Source organism: Euphorbia lathyris, chromosome 5 (assembly GCF_963576675.1).
Source record: "Euphorbia lathyris chromosome 5, ddEupLath1.1, whole genome shotgun sequence".
In the NCBI taxonomy this organism is placed as follows: domain Eukaryota; kingdom Viridiplantae; phylum Streptophyta; class Magnoliopsida; order Malpighiales; family Euphorbiaceae; genus Euphorbia; species Euphorbia lathyris.
In genome coordinates, this window is record NC_088914.1 from 24,695,024 (window position 1) to 24,722,971 (window position 27,948).

Here is a 27,948-nt window from a genome sequence, read left to right on the forward strand (position 1 = left end):
GATCTCCTCTTCTAAATCCCCATTTAGAAAAGCCGTCTTTACATCCATTTGATGTATCACCCATTTAGAACGTTCATATACACGTTAGAACGTGGAGTGAGACCAGGAGATAAATAAGGTTCCGTTTTTTACTAATTAAAATGCTGAAGAAAAATTCAAAGAAGTTGAAACGGATAAAAAATAAAATAAAATTCGGGCCCAGTCCGGTCGGGACGGGCGTCGCGCGAACGAGCGAGCGCGCGCGTGTGGTATATTTGCTAAAAACCACTTAACACAATTTAAAGGCTTCTAAAGCCCAATTCTATATATACCCGCTCAAAGGGTTATAAGTTTCCCGTGTGGGATTGTAAAAGTGCTCTTGAGAGCAAAGTGGTTAAAGACAAATATACCCCACACTTTCAAAGCCATTTTTCATTCAACACAACAAAGTCATTTTCTAACACTATGGACACTATAGGGCCGCCAAGAGCCTATAGTGCGTGTCCATTCTAGGGCGTGGTTTAATCACAGGGAGACCATCCTGTATCTTCCAATCCAACATCATTATCTATAACATAAGGATGGATCATCTGGAACATAATTACAATCAACTTGCTCATTCAGTTGATTCAGAAAATTATAAATGCCTCTATAATTACAATGAGCCTTATCATCAACAATAAACTTATGAACAATGCCATCAATCTCAATGAAACTCCAGGCAGAAACAGTAACTACTCCCTTCTCTTTCATCATTTTCCTTAACCTAATCACCTCCTCCCATCTCCCCTTACTGGCATACATGTTTGCCAAAAGGACATATCTTCCACTCTGTTTAGGCTCTAATTGGATAAGAAGTTTCCCTACCTTTTCCCCCAATTCAACATGGCCATACATCATACACCCATTAAGCAAAGAACTCCAAATAGCTCCATCTGGCTTCATTGCCATACAATTTATCAATACTTCTGCATCTCTAATCCGCCCAGCTCGAGCCAAAAGATCAACCATACACCCATAATGCTCAATTGCTGGTTCATAGCCATACACTTTAGCCATACGTCCAAAGAATGTCCAAGCTTTGGTTATTAGAGTTTTGTTACAAGAACTAAGCACTCCTATGAAAGTTACAGGATTCGGTTTCGGTCCGCTCTTCTCCATCTCTGAGAAAAGATGGATTGCTCTTTGATTCTCTCCATTGATAGCCAAACCCAAGATCATAGCACTCCAAGTTGTAACGTCTTTGTATTGCAACTTGTTGAATATTTCAACCGCATTGTTTATGTATCCACATTTGGCGTATAAATCTATCAGGGCAGTGCCTATCTCAAGCTCATAATCAAAACGGTTTGTGTCTAAATATGAATCGATCCATTTCCCATCTTCAAATGCACCTATGGCTGCACAAGCATTAAGAACAGTAACTAAAAGAGACCCATTGAAACTCACATCATTAGTTTTCAATTCTCGAAACAACTCAATTGCCTCACTGAAAAACCCATTCCGAACATACCCAGAAACAATTGCACTATAAGAAACTGCATTTCTCTCTGGCATTTCATCAAACAACTTGCGTGCTTCATTCATTAATCTATTATAGCAGTACCCATTAATAAGACTAGTCCAACAAACCACATTTGAATTAGGACTTTCATCAAAAACTCGACGAGCAAGTTCCATTGCCCCAAACTTTGAGTACGAATTAATAAGAGAACTGGTTATATACACATCGGAGTTTCGCCCAAATTTTAATATTAGAACATGAACTTGATCAAGTAAGGAACAGCAAGAGCAACACTTGATCAAACTAGTAAAAGAGTGGGAATTTGGTTCGATCCCTAAACCAAGCATACGCGCAAATAATGAAAATCCCTTTGCAGATTCTGAATTTTGAGAGAAACCTAACATCATGCAATTGAAATCATACAAATTCGGTGCTTGAATTTCATCGAAAACGATTTGCCCATAATTTATGTCTCCATGTTGTGATAGTGCACAAAATGCTAAAATTTTGCTAGTTATAAAGGAGAAACGGGATAAGCCATTGGTGATTATGTGGGCGTGAAGTTGCTTCAGCTCGACCATAGTTTTGCATTTCTGCAGAAGAACAAGAAGAGGAGAATTTGAAATTGAAGAGACGATTCCAGTCATAGCCAAGAAGCAACCCCCTGTCTCAGAAGTCTACCTGCATAAATGAAAAACTAACCGTAGCAAGAATCAAACAGGAAAATGTGAATTTAAATTTTAATTCACATATTAGGTGGAGCAGCGGAAGCATCCCTAGAACAGGGAATACAAACTCGAGTCTGAATTGCCAAAGTGTCACAAACTTAGAAGGTTTAAATATCAAGATGAACATCAGTAGGAAGGAGGGGCGGAGACATTCTGCAGGTGAACTTTGAAGGTTTTCCCGTACATACGTGTCACACTAAACCGTACAACTTCAAGTCACCTTCACTAAAGTGTACAGCCTGTTAACAGGCCAACGCTGATCAAAGCTGCCACATCATCATTTTTTATTATAACATTAAAAGAATGAAGCTCACTTTTTATAGAAATACTAAAATAGTTTTATCCCTTATCTTCTTCCTTCAATCTCTCTCTATACTATTTCCCTCTCTCAGTCCTCTATCTCCCATTAAACAAAAATAAACTTTTACTCAATAAATTGTAAATTTAATTTATATATAATAATAAAAAAGGTTGATGATGGTTCAAAAATGAACCCAGGTGGAATTTTCATTTCCTCGGAACTCTGCTGCCCTTCTCACCTGGGTTCTTCTGAACTCACTTCTTCCATAGTTTTATTTCCATTTGTTTCTGATTTAAGGGGATAAAGTTAAAAATGGAGATTTGGAAGTGGGCTTTTATTGGAATTCTGTGATATGCTATCTTTGTGTCGAATTTAAAATCGAAATACCCGTTTTCATATCCACAAACCCATCCCTCATAAATCCATTTGAAAAAGCTTCGTGTTGCTCTCTCTCACAGCTCTATTCTCGTCTCCCTCTGCAATTTCCGGGATGTAGTTGTTAATGATAAGGAGCGTGAAGCTAAAGAAGGAGACCGTCCATTGCTGGGGTTTCGAGATCTATTGCGGACATTGATACCTCTGCCACTTGTATCTCCGTCCGACGCCCAATTAGTTGGCTTTGGTACTGTAGTTTCTGATTTCGGATTGATTGCTGCCATCTACGATTCTGTTACTGAAATTTTTTTTTTTATTCATCGAAGAAGAAGAAGAAGAGACCGAGGCAGGAGAGAGAGAGACAGGGGAGAGAAATTAGGAGAGAAAAAAGAATTAATATAAAAGAAAATATAATTAAGGGTAAATTAGTCATTTAGTATTAGCAAGGATCCATTTTTATTTATTAGGAGGTTAAAAGTGATGAGGTGATGCGTTGACCAGACGTTGACCGGTCAAAATTACCTGTTGTACACTTTAGTGGGAGGTCACCTGAAGTTTGTACAGTTTAGTGTGACAAAATTTTGGTTGTACACCAAAATGTGATTTAGAATAAAAGTTGTACACCACGTATGTAATTTACCCCTCTAATATGGTTTGAAACTTTGAAGGTTTGTTTGCCCCCATTGATTTGCCGCCGGCGGAGAAGTGGAATTCTGGTTCGCATGAGAGATGGAGGAAGTTGAAGAAAGGATTTATTTATTTTTACTGTTTTCTTAAACAGAACGATGCCATTCCACTTAAGTAGGACCGTGTATCGTTTTGTTTAATGAAACATAAAAAAAAAAAATCCACTTGGATCTTACCTTTGTTTCTGTTTCCAATTTTAAATCAAATCAAAATCATTTTGAATCAAAATCATCCTGAATTATAATTTTATTTTGCCTATAGAGTATAAAACAAACCATATAAAAAAAAAAAAAAAAACCAAACAGTTACACAAGTTTTGAGCTAATTTGCATTTGTAATTTAATGCTATACTTTTTATTTGTTAATTAATTAGTTCCTACTTATTTTTCTTTTTGTGCCTTTTTATATATTTTTTAGCTAATACTTTATTATAATGGATTGTTTTGGGATCAATTTAAATTTTTTTGTTTTGTTACATATATATATTTGAGGGAGAAATATTTGATAATATTTCAAGGCTTTCAGTATAAATGACAAATTATGAAAAATATTAAGTTATACAATTTATTTTGATATGTCATAATTGAAACAGTTTATTACATTGTTTTTAATTATTTTATTTTGGATTAAGGTGCAAAAATACTCCTAACGTTTTGGATCAAGAGCAATTTTACCCCTAACGTCTAAAATGATGCAATTTTACCCCTAACGTTGGAAGCCAAGAGCAATTTTACCCCTAACGTTGATAAATTAGGTCAATTTGAAAAATAATTCATCAAACTGTCTTCTCGGTCATAAATATTTTCATCTACACTTCACACATGCGTCATTTTATCAGTAACAAATCACAAATATTTGTTGGGATGTGTAAAAAAATAAAAAAACAATAAAAAATATACTGTTTTTTTGTACGAATTAGACAAAAAAAATTCAAAAAATTCACCGAATTTATAAATATTAATCTCCAATTCTATTATTAAATTATAAAAAACATGAAATCATTTTTTAGAACGAATTGTTATGCAATTGGTGCAAAATAAAGAACAAAAATATTTGTGTTTTATAATAGTGTCTGAAATTGACCCAATTTATCAATGTTATGGGTAAAATTGCTTTTGACTTCCAACGTTAAGGGTAAAATCGCACCATTTTAGATGTTATGGATAAAATTGCTCCTGACCCAAAACGTTAGAGGTATTTTTGCACCTTAACCCTTTTATTTTTTTTTATAAATTTATTAGTTTACATACATTGTTTGCTCCACTAGTTAAAAATCTTGGATCTGTCCCCGAACTTAAAGATCAGACTCAAAATGGCGGAGACATTTTGGAAATGATCAAGAACATGAGGAAATCAAGGTTAAAGGTGACACTTCAATTGGATAAAATCAATTTCACCTTTTGATTTCTCAAATCAAAATAATCAAATTTTGGCATCACTTTGTGTTTTAGGGTCTCCTTCCAATTCTAAATCCATATCGCTCCCAATTATGGTGTAAACGTGCAATGTATTCAAAGTTAAATCCACAACGATCAAAATCGATCTTCCAATGAAAAACATCAAACCTACATATCTATAACAAAAGCTACCAAAAAAACAAAAGAACGTAGAAGGAGAAGAAAGAATCACCAAAACTTTAGTTAAAACAACAAACTACTCTAAGGAGAGAGTGAGAGGCTAGAGTTTCACTGCAGAGAGTTTCTCAAGCGGGAAAACGACTATGAGGTTTTGGAGGCAAGACTTTAGTTATAAAAGGCTTTGAAAGAAAGAAACAAATGAAGAGAGAGATGGAGGGTAGGAAGTCTCATTCATAATTTAATGCTAAGTCAAACGATTGTTTTAAATGTGCTGTGAATAGACAAATGACTGTGATTTGATTGATTTAAGGAAGAATTGAGTTATTAGAAAGTGAGGTTGTAAAAACTGTTAAGTGCTAATCGGACGGACAAAACTCTCAAGGATTAATCAAAAAAATAGTTGAGGATTTATCTTTTTTTTTTTTTTTTGGTAAGAAAGGAAAGGAAAAAAACAAAACCAACAAAAAACCTACACCGGGATCAGTCTAGGAAGGCTGACTCCAATCCTATCCTCTAGGAGAGAAGGCAAAAGAAAAGAAGGAGGAACAGATAGGGTAGAAACACCTAACATTCTCCCATGCCCAGCAGCTGCTAAGCGATCCGCCACGCGGTTTTGCTCCCTAAAAATATGGGAGAAATTAAGATACTCAAAGGCAGGACGAAGCCTCAAAATAGCTTTGATGAGATTCTGGCTCTTCAGACAAACAGCCTGGTTATCTGAAATCCTGTTAATAGCCTCCAGATTATCAGATTCCACCGAGAGCTTTTTAACACCCATGCGAATGGCGAGTTTAATATCTGACAAGATACCCCAGAGCTCCGCAGAAAAGGAGGAGCCCGTCCCCAAGTTATGGGTAAACCCCGCCATCCAATTGCCACCAGCATCCCGAAGAACTCCTCCAGCAGCAATTCTGCCATTGCTAAGGCAGGAGCCATCAGTATTCAACTTAGCAAACCCTTCTCTAGGCTTACTCCAGCCAACTAGCAGGATCTCTTTATCCGGGGAGGGGCGAACAAGGGAATCTCTTTCAAAGCTTTTAGTAATAACAAAGAGCTTCTTCGAGAAGAAAAACAGTAAATCAGGAATAAGGACAGCCTTACCCGCAAATAATTCTTCATTCCTCCACTTCCAGATTTGGTGACAAGTAATAGCAAAGAGGATGGCACCGTGCTCCATGTTGGCCAGCAAGTTCCCCTTGGCTCCTTGAGAGAACCAGTCCCCTTCAGAAAAGGCCATGAAGGAAGGGAGGATGTGATGAGGGAGGATCCCTTCCCAGATCTTCTTACTATTTGGGCAATCCCTCAAGGCATGGCATAAGGTTTCCACATTGCCTCTGCATCTACTACAGGCACTAGACTCAGTCAAGTGCCTTCTGTGCCTATCCGCATTCGTAAGGAGCCTGTCTTTGATACCCAGCCAAAGGAAGCTCCTGATACGGTAAGATATCTTGAGGGACCATATGGACTTCCAAATCTCCAAGGGAGGATCAGCCCTATTAGGGGTAAAAGCTTCATAGGCCGATTTACAAGAATAAGTACCATTATTCGTCAAGGCCCAACAATGTCTATCCTTATCCTCCTCTTGATTGCTAATCTTCACTCCTCTAATGTTAAGAAGGGTCTCCAGACTAAAGAAAGAGTCGAACTTTGACCAGATCCAGTCTCCCTCCGAGTCCACCACATCAGCAATTTTCCAGGAAAGGAGATCAGCCGATGGAGGGGCATTACACACATCAATCAGCAGTTTATCACCAATCCAGGTGTCATACCAGAAGCTAATAGATCTACCATTACCCACCTCCAGGCCAATCCCCGTACAGAATTCAGCAAACACGGCACTGAGCCCTTTCCAGAGGAAGGAACAGCTAACAACCCTCTCCTTCGGGCCACCAAAGATTCTATCTTTCCGATACTTCCCGCACAAGAGACGGACCCAAAGAGAGGAGGGGCATTGCCACATTCTCCAAAGAAGTTTCATTAACAGGACTTTATTATTGTCCTTTGCCTGCCTAATACCAAGACCCCCCCTGTTTTTAGGCTGGCAAGCTTCCTTCCACGGGACCAGGTGAACCTTTCTCCCATCTCCAGACTCACCCCACAGGAAACGCCGATTTATCTTATCCAGGTCACTAAGGACAGGCTCAGGAAGCTTACAGGCCTGCATGATGTGGTTCGGAGCAGCGCAGTTAACTGACTGGATCAAGGTAAGGCGACCTGCAAGGGAAAGAGAATTAGCTTTCCAGCTAGCACACAAACCATTAATTTTGTCCAAAATATCCTTGAAAGAGGCTTTGGAAACCCTGTCACTGTGAAGAGGAACCCCAAGATACTTCCCCAAAGAGTTCGTCAGAGGTATGCCAGAGAGCTCACTCAGTCTTCTGCACAAGCTATTGTCCATATTTTTGGAACAAAGCATACGGGACTTTTGGATGTTAACCTTCTGGCTAGAAGCCTCGCAAAAACAATCAAGGATATCCATGATGTCATCAGCAAAGAGTAAATGGGTAATAGGGGGGCAATGTCTGTTGATAGAAACAGGGTGGAGAGTCCCTTTGCACACCGCCTCTTGGATCAGGTGAGACAGTCTTTCCATGGCAATAACAAAGAGGAAGGGACTTATAGGATCTCCTTGACGAATTCCTCTGGAGGGAGAAAACTCATCTGACATGTCCCCATTGATCATGACCTGGAAAACAGGAGAGGAGATCCACTTCTCAATCAAAATCCTCCAGTTCTCCGGGATGCCAGCTTTGGCTAAACTATCCAGAAGAAAGCTCCAGTTCAATCTATCATAGGCTTTCTCCAGATCCAGTTTGAGGGCCACAATCCCTTTCTTACCTTTCTTAATCTTCATAGAATGGACAACCTCCTGGGCAATAACAACGTTATCCATCAATTGTCTACCAGGAACAAAGCTCCCTTGGTTCTGGCTAATTATATCCGGAAGGATCTTCCGGATTCTATTAGCCACAATCTTAGTAATAGCTTTATACAAAACATTACAAAGACTGATGGGTCTCATCTGGAGGAAGGAGGAAGGCTTAACAACCTTAGGAATCAAGACAATGAGGGTTTTATTAACCGACCTGATATCGTTAGAGCCACCAAAAACACCTAACACAAAACTGTATATGCCCTCCTTAACAGTATCCCAGTGTTTATGATAGAAACTAGCGGGGATACCATCAATCCCAGGAGCCTTAGTGGACCCTATGCTAGAGAAGGCCAGATCAATCTCTTTAAGGTCAATAGGATGGAAAGCATCTTTAATAGCCTCCTCCCCCAAACGAGGAAAGGAAATACCAGAGTGGGCACTCTCCAGGTCCACAACTTCCTCTCTAAACAGGTCCTTGTAGAAATCAAGGGCTGAGCGACGAATGTCTTCCTCCTCAAAAATCCACTCGCCACTAGCGTCCTTGATAGCATCAATCCTATTCCTCTGTCTCCTAATGATCGTAGAGAGATGAAAAAACCTGGTATTCCGATCCCCGTCTTGAATCCAGGCCTTCCTAGACTTCTGGAACCAAAAAAGCTCTTCCTGTCTAAGCACAGCTTCCAACTCGTTCTGGAGAGCTCTAAGGTGACCATTTAAGCTATGGTCGAAACGAGCCTCCAAGCAACGCTGAACGCCTTCCATCCTCCTCAAGAGTTTATTCTTCCTCCTGATAATATGGCCAAAGATGTCTTTATTCCAAACAACCACCTTCCTTCTGAATTCCTCAGCAGCGAGGAGAACATCAGAGTGGGGATGCCAATTGGTTTTCACGAAATTCCTAAAGTCGGGATGAGAATCCCAAGCCACAAGATATCTAAAGGGTCTGTTACCTTTCAGCCGGTTACCTTTGACCAAATTAATGAGGATAGGGTAATGGTCAGAGTGACGGAAGGGGAGATTCAACACCTTGACCTCAGGAAACCTACAGATAGCCGCAACATTAGCATACACCTTATCCAACCTCACAAACAAGCTATTTCTTTTCCAGGTAAATTTGTGGCCAGCAGCACCTAGGTCTGAAAGCCCACACAGATCCATACTACGCTTGTGGTTAAGGCACCGGTTCACATAATGATTACCCCCTCCTCTCTGATCACTTAAAAGGGAAATATCATTAAAATCCCCGGCCACCAACCAAGCCTCCACCATGTTAGAGCTAATAGAATGAAGGATCTCCCACAACCTTGTACGATTAGAAAGAACAGGATCGACATAAACAAAGGTAACAAAGAAATGTTTATTACCAGGGTAGCACACCTTACTATGAATGAACTGACAGTCCATACTAACAATATCAATATTAACAAGACCTGGCTTCCAAAAGAGCCAAATCCCCCCAGCCCGGCCAGTAGCCTCCGATCTGACACAATTCCAATTCTTAAACTTTCTAACCACCTCGTCTGCTTTGGCTCCACTGACCTTGGTCTCTAGAAGAACAAAACAGGAGGGGTTAAACTGTTTAATAAGATCATTAACATGAATGCGGGTTGCCTTGCTCGCCGCACCTCTAACATTCCAAACAAAGAAATCCATCAGAAAGGAAGACTACTAACACATATTTGTATTCTTGTATTTTTATTTGTTAATCAACAAATTATTATATAAATTCAATTAAAATATATATTATATTATCTAAAATTAATAATATAACAATTATTTAATATAAAAAAATATGTATATTTGTAAATTGTAACATATATATTTAAAAATGTGTAAACATCAACATTTCAACAACAATATTATTGAAATGTTTTTATTCATCGTCGTTTAGGCGGCATCGAGACGGCTTAGACTGAGCCCAAATAACTAAAAATCGTCTAGAGGCAATGGATTAATTAGAAAAGATCGGGACGATTTTTCAATTTTGAAGAAAATAATTTTAATTTTAATAAAATAAATATAAAAATATATAAAAAATGCAAATAACCAGGAGCTAAGCTCATATATTTTGTTGTTTATTCGGCGACTCCACACAGCACCAGTCGTGTTTTGACGTGGTAGCCCCCTCCGCCGGGATACACTAAGGTTAATATTGATGCTGTTGTGTTCACTGAGTCACACCAGATTCGTATGGGAGTTGTCGCACGGGATTTCCAGAGAACATTTGTATGGTGTTTGATGAACACGACGATCAGTACTGTTAGTCCTATGCAGCTTTGAGCCTTGATGAGTGTCGAATTCACCAAAAATAAAATACCTACTCTTAGAACTAGAAAACTGTAGTAAATGTGGAGCAGGGTTGAATCCACATAGACTGGTCGAATTATAACTTTTTGAAAGTAACAATTAAAAGTAAAGGGGGGAGGTTGGTTTGTGGAATGAATTGAATATAAAATAACAAGTAATAATTAAATAAATGAGAAATATGTATGAGAAAGATTCTAGCCAGAGGTTAGGTTCGAGTCTTGAATTGAACAAATTGATCATCGATCACAGAAAAGATATGTTTCAGCCATTCAAATAAATTAGCTAGTTATTAAAAAGCATTAACAACTAATTTCTTCTTACAGTTTAGATAATCAGGAAACGTTCACTAATTACCTCTATTCAATCAAACAATTATAAACAAGCTTTAGAATTTAATTTGATTGAAAGCATTAAATACAAAAGAGATGCTAATTCTACTCAACAATCACACAAGCGGGATTATTTAAAGCATATCAATCTCAATTCACAACATATGTTAAAAGTTTGTCCACAATCAACTATGTTATTTGCTACTTGTATCAGATGATTTAAACGATTACGTATTTAAACATCTAATTAGCAAAACGATTGCAAGTAAATAATTAAATCAAGGATTCAATTAAATCACGCAATACGAATAAGAACAGAATGGAAATCAATTACTTGAAATAGATGAAAAAGATGAAGTACATAATGATCTCACAATTCCATTGTTCAAGACTTAAATCCTCTAGCTAGAAATTGGAGTCTAGTTCATCATGGAAGAGAGAATACACAAGAAAGATGAAGAAGCTTGAAGAAGAATCAATGTTTCTGGGAGCAAAAAGGTCGATGATGAAAAAGATGATGATCCCTGATTCTCTGTTTGTCTTTTAGAACGTATCTTCCCACTTTTCCCACTCTTCCCACCTTTCCATCTTCCACGTTTTTCTCTCAGGAGAAAACTAAATAACTACCTATAAAAATCTAATAATAAAATCCTATATAGAATTAAACTCCTACTAGGATTCTATATTATAAAATCCTAATAGAATTAAATCTTATAATAATGTCTTAACATATTTAAAACTAATAATCAAAATTACAAAGAGTAAAAATCTTAAAATAGAAGTCTTCTAAGCAAAACCCAACTCCCAAATTCGTACCGGTCCTTACCCATGGGCACGGGTTAGGACGAATCAGTTTTTTAGTGCATAATTTCCTTCTTCAACATGGCCTAAGCCATGGCATGCCTTAGGACTTGACTGCTTTCTCTGGTTTCACTTTAGGCTCTATAGAATCAGCATTTTAATCCTCAATTTGAATTGTATCTCCAAAATCACCTATAAAACACAAAACAAGGTAAACAAACACTAATAAAGTAAAACTAGCACTAAACTAAAGAGAATTAAGATATAAAAATGTACATAAATATGGACACATCAAGCCTGAAAGAAGTACTTTCTTGGATGCTTATTCATTTTAACTCTTATGTGATTCGAGGATTGTGGTTGATGGCATGTTGAAGAAAGTTGAGTCATTCACTGAGTTTGATTTAGTTATTTCGCAGTGTAAAGAATTAGTCCAACAGATTGAAGTTGCTAGTTTCTCTTTTGTTTATATGCAAGCGAACAATATTACTCATGCTTTGGCTTGAGTGTCTCTTTCTTATGCTAGCTTGTCTTCTTTTTTTTCAGATCCCGGATATTATCCGGCCTTTGTTGATTAAAGATATTCTTGTTACAAATTCTTAATAAAAATGGTATTATTAGTAAAAAAAAAAAAAAAACTCTTATATTTTGACATATCAATTTTCTTCGACCTTTCATTTAGCCCCTGTTTGAGAGGAGGTTAATGTGAGTAAATGGGAGTAATGGAAGGTTAAGGCTTTGTTTGGTAAAGAGCGTTTTGGGATAAAAAGAGCGATTTTGACCAACTTTAGAAGTTTGACCACTAAAACCGCTAATTGGAGTGTTTGGTGGAGAGAGGTTTGGGAGAGAGTTTTGGGATGAAAACGCTAATTTAGAAAAAGCTCTTAAAAGGAGCTTTTTCAATTAGGGTTTTGCAATATTAAAATTAATGGACTTCTTTAACCCTAATAGGTAGACTCAATCTTCTCCTGCGCCAAAATTAATGCCCTTATTCGTCTTTTTGCACAAACCACTATTATCAATCAGCTAGTTTTTACCAAACAGGTCTACACAAACAGCTAATCAAATCAGCTAATGTAATCAGCTAACAGCTAACAGCTAATTCCCAAACAGGGCCTAAGTATTAAGTTAACCTTGTTTGGGAGTTATTTTTTGAGAGTAAATGGAGGTTAATGGGGTTAAATGTTTACTTCCTCTAACCTCCAAATTTGGGGTTAATGGGAGTAACATAATTTTTTTTTTTAAATTTCTTACCTTCATTCCCCTCCATATTTAAACTCTCAAACGACGTTAAACATTTAACCTCATCTACATCCTATAAACTCCCAAATAAGGTTAATTTTTAACTTTTATTTTCATCACTTTCCTTCCCTTTTCATTATCTCTTTTAACTCTCCCTCCGTTAACCTCCAAACTTCCAAACAAAGACTTAGATAATAGATTGATAGATAGTAGATATTAAAATTTCTCCAAACTTGGAAAGGATAGACAGTGGAAAAAGAAACAGTGTTACACGGAGCGTGTAAAAGGGAAGTCGAAAAGATTAAGAAGACGATGAGACAAAAAGAAAAAACATTCTCAAGAAAAAACAAAACAAGAGAAAGAGGCCCACAATTGTAATTTTATTTAAATGGGATTTGTAGATTGAAGATGGGACGGGAATCTCTGTCTAAGATTCTTTACTTTGAAATTGAATTTGACCAAAAGCCTTCCTCTCCCCTCTCCCCTCCACGCTCCATCCTCTCTTCTTTTTTTCTCCCTTTCACTATCTTTTTTTATGTCACCTTTTTATTTTGAAAAAAATAAAAAATAAAAAAACTCAAGCTACAAGCAATAGCACATCACTCATTCATATGTGATTTTTTTTCCGTGAAAGATTGGGACGCGATTAAGTAGTTAGACATCCTAGTTTAGTTGGCACCCCTAACACACCAAATCAACCCGAAATATTATTAATAAAAAAAAGAAAAATTACAAAGGGAGAAAAAAAAGAAAAAAAAAAAGTTCAAAACAGAGAAATTAAAGAAACCGAACATGAGCAACATTACAAAGGTCATCAAAAACAGACGATTGACAAAAATAAGGAGCCGAATGCCACCATGTAATAGCTGAAGCAGTTTTGCCAAAACAGGCAAGCTGATCCGCCGCCTGATTGCCCTCTCGATAGATATGAGTGATTCTGCAATTCATATTCGAGACTTTAGATAAACACTGAAACTAGTCATGTCTAATTTTCCAGGGGGCCATAGAAATCTTTCCATTTAGCATATCCACCGCATATGCAGAGTCTGATTCAATCCAAAGATTGTGCCACCTCTGTTCCCAGGCAGATTCTACTGCGAAAATAATGGCAGACAGCTCGGCAATATGCGCATAGGAACTAGAGAGGTTAATAGCATAGCAGCCAATAACAAACCTACGAGAATTTCTAAAAATCCCACCAGCTCCGGCGATACCTGGTGCACCGTCCGTCGCGTCGTCGGTATTAACTTTTATCCAGCATCTCTAAAATCATCTCTAATGGAGGGTACTAAAAAATTGTCAGAAGTAATGTGAATTATTAGATTAATAAAATATTATATTTTAGTACGATGTGTTAAGTTTTCGTACTCTTTGAATAGAGGGTGTTCAAAAATTACCAAGAATGATGTGGATTATTAAATTAATAAAATATTATATTTTAATACAATGGGTTAAGTTTTGATACTCTTTGAACCAATTTCTATTGGAGATGTTCTAATTATATTTATACTTTACACACTACTTGTTAGTTCTTTCACTCATATGTCATGATATCACTCATTAGTAGCAGATTAATACATACGTGAAAATAATAATTACAAAGTTAAAATAATAATAATATTATGTGTACAAGTGTTTTTGATCTTGGGCAGAATACGAGATAATTTCTTAAAACTTTTTTAATTTTTTTCATGTGTATACACAGATCTTTATTCTGTTATTGACAAGTGATAATGTGACACACATATAAAGTGTAGATAACGAAATTCATAATTACGTAGAGTAAATAACAAGAAATTGGTCAACTTTCAAACAACGGAGGTAAAATAACCAAACTTACAAATAAAAGTATAATTATATCATTTATGATATTAAGGTAAAATTATATTGACTGTCAATTTCAATGATATTTTTGTATCTTATCTTAAAAAGGCATGTGAAGTACATATCTGATAATAAAGTAATTAAAAAAATGGGTAAATTCCAAAAAAAACTCATGTGGTTTGGCCGATTTCCAAAAAAACCCTTGTGGTTTGTTAATACAAAAAAAATGATTGTGGTTTGCGCCGTTACCCCGAAAAACGGAAAATGACTTGACGGTGTTAAAAGTGATGATGTGGCAAGAGGTAAGGTTGGAAATTTGATTTTTTATTTATTTTTTTTCCCTCTCTTCTCCTCCCGCTTCTTCTTCTTCCTCCTACTTCTTCTTCTTACTTCTTCTTCTTCTTCTTCTTCCTCCTACTTCTTCTTCTTACTTTTTCTTCTTCTTCTTCTTCTCTCCTTCTCCTTCCTCCTCCTTCTTGTTCTTTTTTTCTTCTATTCTTTTTTTTCTGATTTCCAGATTTCCGATTCCAGATTTCCGAAAATTTTCCAGATTTCCGAAAATTTTCCAGAAATCTGGAACAGATGATCCAACAATCCAAAGAGAAAGGCCATTTCTACAAATCTCATAACAAGAAAGTTCTCGATTCCGTCACTGAAGTCACCGATATTGATGTTGTTGTCGAACAAGCCGAGGAGGCTGACCGTCTCTTCTCCCTCCACCATTCTGAGCCTAACCTACCTATTAGCCTGTTCGTTTCTCTCATCAATGCCCTTTGTTAAAAAAAAAATTCTTCTTTATTCTTCGTTGCTTTCTGCTTAATTTTGTGTGTTTGACCAGGGATTCGACCCCAAGTACTCATGATATGACGCGACATCAATTGAGGGAGCAACAGGAAAAAGAAGAGGCATTACAATTTAAGTTTGGCTTGACCAGAAAAGCCCTCTCAAGTTCGATTCTTAGTGTAGCTAGCAAACGTTAATGGGAAGAGAGGCTACTTAAAGGTCACTTGATCCACTTCAAACAGATTAATCATATTCATCTAACAAAAAAAGTTTTTGAACCCAAACTGTTGGTTTCTTCTCTAGCAATGATTTCCAATTTTGAATTAGCATCTTCAGTTATTTTGAAAAGAAACAATCGTTGGGTTGGAGGCTTTGTTATGTTGAAGGACTCAATGTGTTGTGTTTTGTCAATGGTTTTGAAAGAAGAAGGAGGAAGGAGAAGAAGAAGGAGGAAGAAGGAGGAAGAAGAAGAATGAAGAAGAAGAAGATGAGAGAGAGGGAAAAAAAATAAAAAAAAATCGAATTTCCAATTTTACCCATGTGCCACGTCATCACTTTAACACCGTTAAGCCATTTTCCGTTTTTCGGGGTAACGGCGCAAACCACAGTCCTTTTTTTATATATTAACAACCCACAAGGGTTTTTTTTAGAAATCGGCCAAACCACAGGGTTTTTTTTTGGAATTTACCCTAAAAAAAACAATTTGCAAGGTCATTAAGTCTAACATGTGTGTACGCATAAAGTTTTAATTGAAAAAATATATATTTAAAAGTTTCCGGTGAGTGATACTTGAACCAAAAAATCGAATAAACTATTAAAAAAAAGTCTAACATGTCAAATTAACATGCGTCAGTAATTCATTTGATCACACCATCCAATTAACCATCAATATACCACGTTATTAAAATCAATATATTCTGCATAAAAAATTAACATCATTAGTTGTTAGGATTTGTTTGGGTTATGGACCGAATAAATAACTGGCACAAAATGGAAGCGGTCAAACCCATCTAAAAAAGATTGAGGATTAGTGTTAAGGATTTATAAGCTAGATCTATACTATAAATAGATAGCAAACTTAACCCTGATAAAAATCAGAATTGATTCCAGAGAATACATAATTCTATTCTTCTATCGTTTATCCACTCAGTGGGTTCTACTCTATAAGAGATAAGCCTTAAACCCGTGCTTATATTAGGATTATTTGTTAAGATAACTCTTTTTTTTTTCTAAAGTTGTAAAATACAAAGTTTCTTTTACAGTAAACAAATTGAACACAGAAAAACATATGAACAATAAAATTATAAATTTTAAGGAAAGAGTTAGACAAATCTGAGACATCTATTAGTAGTTTCCTTAAAACAGATGTCGTTATTGACGATCGTCTCCCAGGATATAAAAGATTACGCAAGCGGACTCAAACCGTGTGTAAACTCATTACCATCGGAGTAGAAAAACAAGACATTATGAACAGACAGAAAACCGGAAAAATTTCAGAGAATAGTAGTTAATAAATATGGAGAAAATCAATTAAAGTATCTAATTAATAAATTATAAGTACCTAAATATTAAATAATATGTAGAGAATGAAATGTACCTCATCTTTCCAAATTTTCCCAGATTGATGCACGTTTTGCTGCGTCAACAAATCAATAATTATTGGCCATCGTTTTATTATTTGATCGCCTCTAAATATTATATAATAACTATGAATATTTTTTTTTTTTTTTGAAACAGAATATTTATTCTTGATTCGCTATTTTTCATGAAATTTGTATCCCACATGTATTTGGTGGGGCTTGTTTAGTTTTCTTGCTGTATATTGTTACAATTTACTATTGAAAAAAAAGAAGCTTTTCAAAAAATAGTAATTATTTGTTTTTGTAAAAAAAAACTAATTTTTAACTATAAAAAATAAACATGAGTTGTCTAGTCAAACACCTAAAACTTTCACTTTTAAAAGTGATAAGACAAAATAAGAAGAGAAAAACAGGTTACCAAACACCCTTTAAATCTAGGAATAAGTATTTCGTCACACACTTTTTTTTTTATTTCAAAATTAACTATCTCATATCTATTGCTAATTTGCTATACATTAAAAAAAAAAGTAAAAATATGAAAAACGGAAAAAATATAAAAACTTGAAAATCGGTAAAAAAAATGCAAAAATTTATAAAACGTAAAAAACGCAAAAAAAAAAGAACACAGTTAAAACGTGAAAACGATAAAGATGTGAAAAACGTAAAAACTTAAAAAAGTGGTTTCACGAAAAACGTAAAAACGGTTAAAACGTCAAAACAATAAAAATATAAAACGTAAAAAACATAAAAACTTAAAAAATTGAATAACTATGATAAAAATTAATTTTTTTTCCGTTATATTAAATATTTGAATAAAACATTCTACTTACAATTTCAAACTTAACACATACTATACTAGTAAATGTTAGTATTACAAATTTATCGGAAGGATGAATTTTGACCTTATCCCATATGTAAAAAAAACGTCACGGGTGGACCCGACCCAACTACGAAATCCAGTTGACCCCTCGATTCCACAACAACAACAACAAAACATGGGGCAAGGAAGGCAATGTTTAAATTTAGTTTTTAATTTAATCTTAACGTTGAGAATGTTTTTGTTAGTGTAGACCCCACCGTATCCACTCTCCTGTTTCTTGACTTTGATTGGTCCGTATATTGCACGCTTTACATTCAAACACTCTCTCTCCTCTCTCTAACAAGTCACCACCTTTCTCTCTTTCTCTCTCTTTAAAATCTCTCCCTTTGCACACTCTGTCTCTCTCTCTCTGTATCTGCACTGCACCTGCACGCTCTTCTGATTCACTCCTCGATTCTTTAGCTTCCCTTGAGCCTCCCAATTTGTCCCCATTCTCTCTCTCCCCCTCTCTCTCTAAAGACTCGAGCTTTTTTTGCTATGGAGGACTCAGCCGGCGGAAAGGAGAAGCTTGTGGTGGAGATAGTTGCAGCTCATAATCTGATGCCTAAAGATGGGGAAGGTTCTTCTTCCCCTTTTGTTGAGGTTGAGTTTGAGAATCAGAAACTAAGAACTCAACCTAAGTACAAGGATTTAAACCCTATTTGGAATGAGAAACTTGTTTTCAACATCAAAGATGTGGCTGATCTTCCTTATAGAAGTATTGAGGTTAGTGTTTTCAATGAAAAGGGGTCCGGTGGGAATAGTAAAAACTTTCTGGGTAAAGTTAGAATCTCTGGTGCTTGCATTGCTAAACAAGGTGAGGAAATGGTGCAATTGCACACTCTTGATAAGAGGAGTTTGTTTTCTCATATTAGAGGAGAGATAAGTTTGAAGCTTTATGTTTCTAATACAGAAGATGTTAAACAAGTTGTTGTTACTTCTGCTTCTGGCTCAAAGAAGCACAAAAAGTTACAGCAGCAGCAGATTCCGGCTATGGTTCAGCAGCAGCAAGAGAACAACAAGCAGCAAACACAACAGCAAGCCCAAAACAATGCTAAGCCTCATGTGGAGCAAAATCCGGGTGAGATGAAGCCTATTGTTATCACTACTGGTGCTCCTGGTCCGGCTGTTTATGGCGGCGGCGGCGGCGGAGGTGGTGGTGGGGGTGGAGGTGGGATGGGTTTGGGTTTCTATCCTCATGGTGGTTCAGGTGAGTACTCTCTTAAAGAAACAAGTCCTCACCTTGGTGGTGGTCCTTTAAACAAGGATAAAACTAGTGCAACTTATGATCTAGTTGAGCAAATGCAGTATCTTTATGTAAAAGTAGTAAAAGCCAAGGACTTTATGGTTTTCACTGGAGGTGGGGAGATGGTTGTGGAGGTGAAATTAGGTAACTATAGAGGGATAACAAAGAGGGTAGTAGTTTCAAGCAATATGGAATGGGATCAAGTTTTTGCTTTTTCTAAAGATTGCATTCAGTCATCAATGGTGGAGATATTTGTGAAAGAAGGGAATAAAGATGATTACTTGGGGAGAGTTTTCTTCGATTTGAATGAGGTCCCTAGAAGGGTTCCTCCGGATAGTCAATTAGCCCCCCAATGGTATAGAATGGAGGATAAGAAAGGGGATAAATCCAAATGTGGAGAAGTTATGGTTTCAATATGGTTTGGTACTCAAGCAGATGAAGCCTTTGCTGAGGCTTGGCATTCCAAGGCAGCAAATGTGCATTTTGATGGACTTTGCTCTATCAAATCTAAAGTTTATCTTTCACCTAAGCTTTGGTATTTGAGGATTTCTGTAATTGAAGCTCAAGATATCATTCTTGGGGATAAAGGGCCTATGATGATGAGGTTTCCTGAGCTTTTCGCCAAAGTTCTTGTGGGGAATCAGGTTTTGAGGACTAAAATTGCAGGGCCTAATGCGAACAGGAGCATGTCTAATCCTTACTGGAATGAAGATTTGATGTTTGTAGTTGCTGAGCCATTTGAGGATTACTTAGTAGTTTCTATTGAAGATCGTGTTGGACCGGGCAGAGAGGAGTCTGTATGCCGGATTTTGCTTCCAATGACTGCAATTGAGAGGCGGTTAGATGAGAAACAAGTTGTTTCTAGGTGGTTCAATCTTGATAATCATTTTGGTAATGCAGCTGAATCGAAAATGGTAGGGCGATTCGGGTCTCGAATTCACCTTAGAATGTCTCTTGATGGGGGTTATCATGTGCTTGATGAAACCACAATGTATAGCAGTGATGTTAAACCAACTGCAAAACAGCTATGGAAGCCTCAGATTGGTGTCCTTGAGATTGGTATCCTAGGCGCTTCGGGACTTTTACCGACGAAACTCAAGGAAGGTAAAAGAGAAACTACTGATGCTTATTGTGTCGCTAAGTACGGTCAGAAATGGGTGAGGACTCGGACAGTTGTTGATTCTTTATCGCCTAAATGGAACGAGCAGTACACTTGGGAAGTGTTTGATCCTTGCACAGTTATCACAATTGGTGTGTTTGATAATTGCAGAGTTGATAAAACTGCTACTAACAATGCCGGTGGTCGCGATTACCGGATTGGGAAGATCAGAATCCGGTTATCGACACTCGAATCAGACAGAGTTTACACTCACTCGTATCCGCTACTTATGCTGCATCCTACCGGGGTCAAGAAGATGGGGGAGCTTCACTTAGCAGTCCGGTTTTCGTGTGCTAATATGGCTAACATGTTTCACATGTACACACTCCCATTGCTACCAAAGGTGCATTACGTCCAACCCTTGAGTGTGAATCAATTGGAGTTACTCCGGTTTCAGGCTATGAATGTCGTCGCGTCAAGGCTAAGTCGGGCAGAGCCACCGCTAGGCCGAGAAGTAGTTGAATACATGCTTGATCATGACTCTCACATGTGGAGTATGAGAAGAAGCAAAGCTAACTTCGCTAGACTCATAAACGTCCTCTCCGGCCTAGCTTCAATCATCCGGTTAGTCGAGTTGATGCGAAACTGGCATAAACCGGTCTACTCAACACTCTTCCTCCTAATCTTCCTCGCGGCAGTCACATTCCCCGAGATGATAATCCCATGCGTGTTACTTCATTTAGCATTCGTGGGACTCTGGAGATACAGATCAAGACCGCGACATCCACCTCACATGGACACAAGACTCTCTCACGCTGAAAACGTTTTCCCCGACGAACTAGATGAGGAATTCGACTCATTCCCCACGAGTCGAAGTGCTGAGGTAGTACGAATGAGATACGATAGACTAAGGAGCGTGGCGGGGAGGATTCAGACAGTGGTAGGCGATATGGCGACACAAGGCGAGCGGTTTCAGGCGTTGGTAAGTTGGAGGGATCCAAGGGCTACATTTTTGTTTGTGTTAATGTGTTTGTGTGCAGCAGTAGGATTCTATGCGGTGCCTGTGAGGCTTATAGTGGGATTGGCTGGGTTGTATATGATGAGGCCGCCGAGGTTTAGGAACAAGTTGCCTTGTATGCCTCTAAATTTCTTTAGGAGGTTGCCTGCTAGAGCAGACAGTTTGTTGTAGATTTTTAGGGATTTAAGTAGTAGTTGTGTTGTGTTGTGTCTGCTTTATTAGTTAATGTGTTTAGGATGTCTTGTCCTTTTGGAATCTCTTTGTGATATTGGGTTTATTCCTTACTTTTGTCTCTTTATGTTTGTTCTTTTATGAACATTGTTGGGTTACATTTTTATGTAGTCATAAAGGTACATAAAATATGCCAACAACATCTATATATATATATATATATATATATATATATATATATATATATATAATATAATATAAAACAGTAACGATGGAATTGAGGTGTCACTTCCTCCTTTTTTAGTGATAAAAAATTTAATATATTAATTTTAATTTTATTATGTATATTTATCTATAAAAAGATTATTTTATCCCATATATCTAAGAGTAGTACAAAATTTAAATTAATCCCTAAAATCTCTCTAATTCTCTACATATCTATATATAATATAAAACAGTAACGATGGAACTGAGGTGTCACTTCCTCCTTTTTTACTGATAAAAAATATAATATAATATATAATATATTAGTTTTTATTTTATTATTATATTTATCTATAAAAAGATTATTTAAAGTAAATGTGAAAATCAAATAATAATATTTAATTTATATAACACATTTATGTCATTAATTGTAATTATTAGATTGTATTTTTATTAATATTTATATATTAAGATGAATCCGTGCATCGCACGGGCCAAAAACTAGTTTTTATCTTAAAACATACCCAATTTTTATATAAAAAGAATAAATATCAACTTAAGGGTTAAAACAGTCTTTTTGAAGTTTCCTGAATTGGTTTAACTTAAATTGAAGTTTATGTATTAATTCACTTTTAAAGATGATAATATTTAACAAATTAATTCAAATATATAAGTTGCATTATTTACAAAATTACTCCATCCATTCCATTATATAGGTCATTCTAGCAAATTAGTTTTTTCTCTAAATATAAGTCATTTTATGATTTTAAAAACTTTTAGTTTAATTTTTTGGTCCAAATATTAATTTTTTTTGAATTGGTACATGTGTTTTTTAATATTCCAATGTTTATTCTCCAATAGTGACATGTGAGAGAATTTTTTTTAGTTAACCAGTATATTTTTTAATTTGTGTAAAATACCCTAGAATGACTTACATAATGAAATGGAGGGAGTATCAAATTTGGACTAATTTGCAATGTTATCTAAATTTTTGATTTGAACTAAATAGATATTGTTTATAACTTAAGAGACCATTTTGACTCTTAATTCAATAAATATCCTTATGTTGATGCCTAATAGGGATAAGATATCAAAATTTGAGAAATAGTTAATTTAATCTCGATATATAAAACAATAAAATTTGAGTCATTAGGTCATGTTTGTTTGTCGAAAAATATTATATTTGAAAATAAATATTTTACAATGTTTGGCAATAACACCCAAAATTTGAAAAAAGTGATGTCCACCAAAAAAATTGAAAAAAAAAAGTGATTTATGAATGTAAGAATGAATGGAGTAAGGTTTCAAAACTTTATGAAAATATTTTACTATTTTCAAAAGTGTAAAACATTTTGCTTGCTTTCATTATAAATTTTTCTATCGACTAACATAAAATTGTTCTTTGACTTATTTTCCTGTATAATATTTTTCGACAAATAAATATGGCCTTATAATATCTCCAAGAGATTCTTTTGTTCAGCGCTTAAATTAAAATTTGAGGAGTGATAGTTAAAAATCAACTCCAACAACCTCGTACTCAAATCACTACGACCATCCATTCCCTCCTAATTATTGAAGAGTCTCTCTTCACTCTTAGTAACTCAAATATTTTTTTATTAATAATTTATTACTGAGTATATTCTTTCGTTCTACTTTTGGTAAATATAATAATAAATTATTAATTTTAATGATAAAAATAATTAAGAAGGAAGTGCGAAGAGTATTATTCACTTCTCAAATCACTAAAAGTCAAAATTTTATATTATTTTTTAGGATAAATTCCAAAAGCAACTATTGTGGTTTGATGTTGTTCCAAAAAAACCATTGTGGTTTGTTATTACAAAAAAAATGGACTGTGGTTTGCGACGTTAACCAAAAAACGGAAAATGACTTAACGGTGTTAAAATGCTGACGTGGCACAGGGGTAAGGTTGGAAATTCGATTTTTTTTTTCTTTTTCTTTTTCTTCCCTTCTCCCTTCTTCTTCCTTCTCTCCTCCTCCTTCTTCCTTCTCTTCTTCTTCTTCTTCGTCTTCTTCTTCTCTTCTTCTTCTTCTTTTTTTAAATTTCTGAAATTTTATTTTTTTTAATTTTTCTTTTTCTTTTTCTTCTTTTCCTTTCCCTTCTTCTTCCTTCTCTCCTCCTCCTTCGTCCTTCTCTCCTCCTTCTTCTTCTTTCTTCTTCCTCCTTCTTCTTCTTCTTTTTTTCTTTTTTTTTTTTAAATTCTCTTACTCGAAGAAATCTGGAATTTTCCCGAAATCTGGAATTTCCAGAAATCTGGAAGATTTCTTCGGAAATCTGAAAAATTTCCAGATTTCCGTCAGAAATCTGGAATTTTCCAGATTTCATACGGAAATCTGGAAATTTCCGAAACTTAAAAAAAAAGAAAAAAATAAAGGAAGAAGAAGAGGGATGAAGAAGAAGAAGAAGAAGAATGGAGGAGGGCAGAAGAAGGAAGAAGAAGAAGAAGAAGAAGAAGAAGAAGGGAAGAAAGAGGAGGAGGAGGAGGAGAAGAAGAAGAAGAAGAAGAAGAAGAAGAAGAAGAAGAAGAAGAAGAAGAAGAAGAAGAAGGAAAAGAAAAAGAAAAAGAAAAAGAAAAAGAAAAAATAAAAAGAAAAAATAAAAAGAAAAAATAAAAAAAATAAAATTTCAGAAATTTAAAAAAAAGAAGAAGAAGAGAAGAAGAAGAAGAAGAAGAAGAAGAAGAAGAAGAAGAAGAAGGGAGAAAAAGAAAAAGAAAAAGAAAAAGAAAAAGAAAAAAGAAAAATAAAAAAAATCGAATTTCCAACCTTATTCATGTGCCACGTCAGCATTTTAACACCGTTAAGTCATTTTCCGTTTTTTGGTTAACGGCGCAAACCACAGTCCTTTTTTTTGTAATAACAAACCACAAGGATTTTTTTGGAACAACATCAAACCACAGGGGTTGTTTTTGGAATTTACCCTATTTTTTAAGAATGGATTGGTAGTCTCTTGAATTTGCTCTTTATGCTTATTAAATAATGACAATGTTTATCAAATAGAGTTAGCTGATTTGACAAGTGATTTGATTATACCTATTTGGTAAAATTTAGCTTATTAATAATAGGTGTTTATATAAAATGATAAATAAAGACATTGTTTTTTTTATGATTTTTATTTTCTTCTTTAATAACTCATATTTAATGGTGATTTGCTAATTGACAAATATAATTTTGTGCAAATTGATAAATATTTATATTTATTAATAGGATTATGAACAATTTTCATACAATAAATTAGGGTCTGTTTCGTATGTCGTAATGCAATTTAATGTAATCAAAGTCGTAATATAATCAAAGTTGTAATTGAAGGGAATAGTGATTACATTATACCACATTTTGGTTGATAAATTAAAAAAATGATGAAATGTAATTATCTTTATAATATTTATATTTGCTTAGTTAAATATAATCATAAAATTATATTTATACAATTAAAATTAACAAAAAATACGAAAACGTGAAAAAAGAAAAAAAAACATGAAAAAATGCGACAAAAAAGCACGAAAAACAAAAAAAACCCGCGTTAAATTGAAGGATGAGAATAGAAATTACGAATTTCTTTCCAATCGTACGAAATGTTTTTTAGTTTGTTGATAATAGTTATGCTCTTGGTAGATGTAAATATTTGTTTGAATATCAATTTCATTATTATGATATGATTTTTTTTGAATTTCAGATGTAAACTTTCGCCATTTCATATAAATTTTAGAACAATATTTACAATTCAATGGACTATTAATTTGATTTTTGTTAATGGTAAAGAATGTGGTTATTAATTTGATTTTGCGTATAATTGTGTAGATATTAAATTGATTTTTGCTTACCTTTGCAACTTCTATAAAAACGGTAAATTTCTACATGCAGTAACAATTCAAAGAGTGTATATTTATAATGTTTGTGGAAGTAAAGAAAGTTATTAATTTAATTTTTGTTTATGCCTTTATTAGATTGGATTGTGTCTTAGTCTATTGCCAGCTCTGTTTTTTTATGTGTTTTTTCATTATTCGTGTTTTTGCGTTTTTCGGATTTTTCATTTTTCATGTTTTTTTTTTCCATTTTTCATGTTTGTAGTTTTTTTTTGTTTTATTATTTAATAAAAATAGTGCTATTAATGATAAAAAAAATATAAGAGTTAGTCATAATGAAGATTCGTGTATATTCTTTATGTAATGCTCATTACATGAATTTGTATAGAAAAATTGAATGACGTATTCATGATTCCATTACAACAAAATAATATGACTAATCCAAACATAGTAATGAGTCTCCATTGTAATGGGCATTCCATTATAACATTCATTACGATATACTAAACGGGGCCTTAGGGTCCGTTGGTATGCCGTAAGACAATGTAAAAATGACGTAATATAATCAAAGGACAATTACAAAACTAGCACCTTTTAAGGGGTTAGTTTTCTTTTCTAACTCCTTTTGAAAAACTCACCAAAACTAACACATTTCATTAACTAAATTCCAACCTTACCCTCATCTCTAACACTCCGCTCCCCGCTCTTTAACATTCGAACTTTCATCTCTCTAACCTAACATCCCGGTATTCCTCTCTCTAACTTTCCGGTGATTCATTGCCCGATTCTGTACATTTCATCCGGCGAATCTCTATTACTTCGAGTGGACATGGCGAGAACACGAAGCTCAGACAACGAATCGATTTCAGAAGGAAGGACGAAAAAGAGGGTAAATAACTTGACTTTACATTTGCGATTCTCTCTTGTATTGTATGTACATTTGTTGGGTTTTAGAAGGAATTTTTCGTTTCATTTCGTTTACTTCTTCTGGTGTTAGGCTTTATCTGGGTTCGTCTGGTGTTAGGAAGTCATTCGGTTTGGTTGAAATGAGTCGATATGTATGTTCTATCGGTAACCTAATTGCAGATAATACATAGATATATACAGCCTAATTGCCGATAGAACATACCATGATCATCATTATCACAGCCATTACCATATCCTTGCTCATCCCCGTTCACTACATTCTCATACCCACAATTGTGATCCAATGTAATATCGTCTACCCAAGAGGAGATTGGGTATATGGATTCATGACATGTTTTGCCGGATCACGAGTCTTAATTGCTATGTTGGGAACACAAGAACTTATTCTGGTTGCCTCTACTTCAGCAACACTTGGTCGTCTTACTTCAGCAACAATTGATCGTCTTACTTCGGCAACACTTGGTCGTCTTATTTCCGCAACATTTGGTCGCCGTACTTCAGCAACAATTGGTCGCCTTACTTCCGCAACACTTGTTCGAGGAGTCATAGAAACATATAATGACATCACATCTGGTTTATTCCATCGACAAAATTCAACGAATCCAGTAATATCACTGTCATCCACTATGTCTGCTAATCTTCCAAAAAGTTTATTTGGACCGTATGTTGTGTGCATTGTCATTTGTATGTAAAAACAGGTTGAATCAACGTTCAACGAAGCGTGAATCCTATCTCTCAAAGTTGGATAATCAGTTGGCATTGAAAAATGGAGCACATTCGATTGACCACCAACATATATCATTGTGTCCATGGGCCCCTCTTTTTTCCATTCTCCATCCCACGAAAGCATACACAGACAAGTATTCGGGGTTGACATATTTCTGCATTATCATAAAAACATAAGTAAATTATATATTATTTGTAAATTAACGAAGAAAGCTACCGAAACATATCATGATATACACATTTCGAACTATAATCCTACGTCGATATATGTCGATATAACATATATATCGACACCTACCGGCACATATCGACACATAAGACGAACTCTTCCGTCGATATCTGACATATATCTATGATGCACTCTCGTGATAGATGCCGATATTGATCACATATCGATGGAAGATCAATAGACATTTTTCTAGAATGATCGGTTAATGAGCATTAAATGCAGTTAATGATCACTTTGACTTTCACTCGGTTCTTTCTCCTATAAATATACCCTTTGTCTGTTCTTATTTTATTCATTCACTCTAGTAGACTCTTCAACTCTCTATAGGAAAACATGGAAGCGCCACCTCCACCACCACCTCTTCCTGAGTTCGAAGAACTCATAAATTTGTTCAGAGATTCATTCCGCGAGGGGGACACGGACGAAATAGTCCGTTTCATTCAGGGCATGGCACACACCATGTCTTTCGCTGCGACTGCAATGACTGACCATATGGAGTCAGCCAATGAAAAAAACAGGCGGCTGAAGCGGAAAATCAGGCGCCTCGAAAGGCAGTTGGCGAAGGCCAAGATGGACTATGCTGACGCCCTTTTGGGCCCTGAATATCTGAATGTTTAGTTTTTTTTTCTTTTTAATGTTTATGTTGTTTTGTTATTATGTGTTTAGTGTTTTGTTTATGTGTTTTGTGTTTGTCTTGTGTTTTTGTTCATTTTTTTTATGTTTTATGTACTTTTTTTTTGTTTTAATATA

General features: G+C 35.4%; 2 protein-coding genes across 2 annotated transcripts; one reads left to right on the forward strand and one right to left on the reverse strand.

Moving 5' to 3' along the window:
- Positions 1-543: 543 nt before the first annotated feature.
- LOC136229722 (pentatricopeptide repeat-containing protein At5g66520-like) lies at positions 544-2,525 on the reverse strand. The gene has a single exon (XM_066018627.1). It carries the CDS (start codon positions 2,128-2,130, stop codon positions 544-546), a length of 1,587 nt encoding a protein of 528 aa, XP_065874699.1. The 5' UTR covers positions 2,131-2,525.
- Positions 2,526-18,112: 15,587 nt separating this feature from the next.
- LOC136230107 (multiple C2 domain and transmembrane region protein 10) lies at positions 18,113-21,386 on the forward strand. The gene has a single exon (XM_066019046.1). The coding sequence runs from the start codon at positions 18,250-18,252 to the stop codon at positions 21,283-21,285; it is 3,036 nt and encodes a 1,011-aa protein (XP_065875118.1). The 5' UTR covers positions 18,113-18,249; the 3' UTR covers positions 21,286-21,386.
- The last annotated feature ends 6,562 nt before the right edge of the window (positions 21,387-27,948 follow it).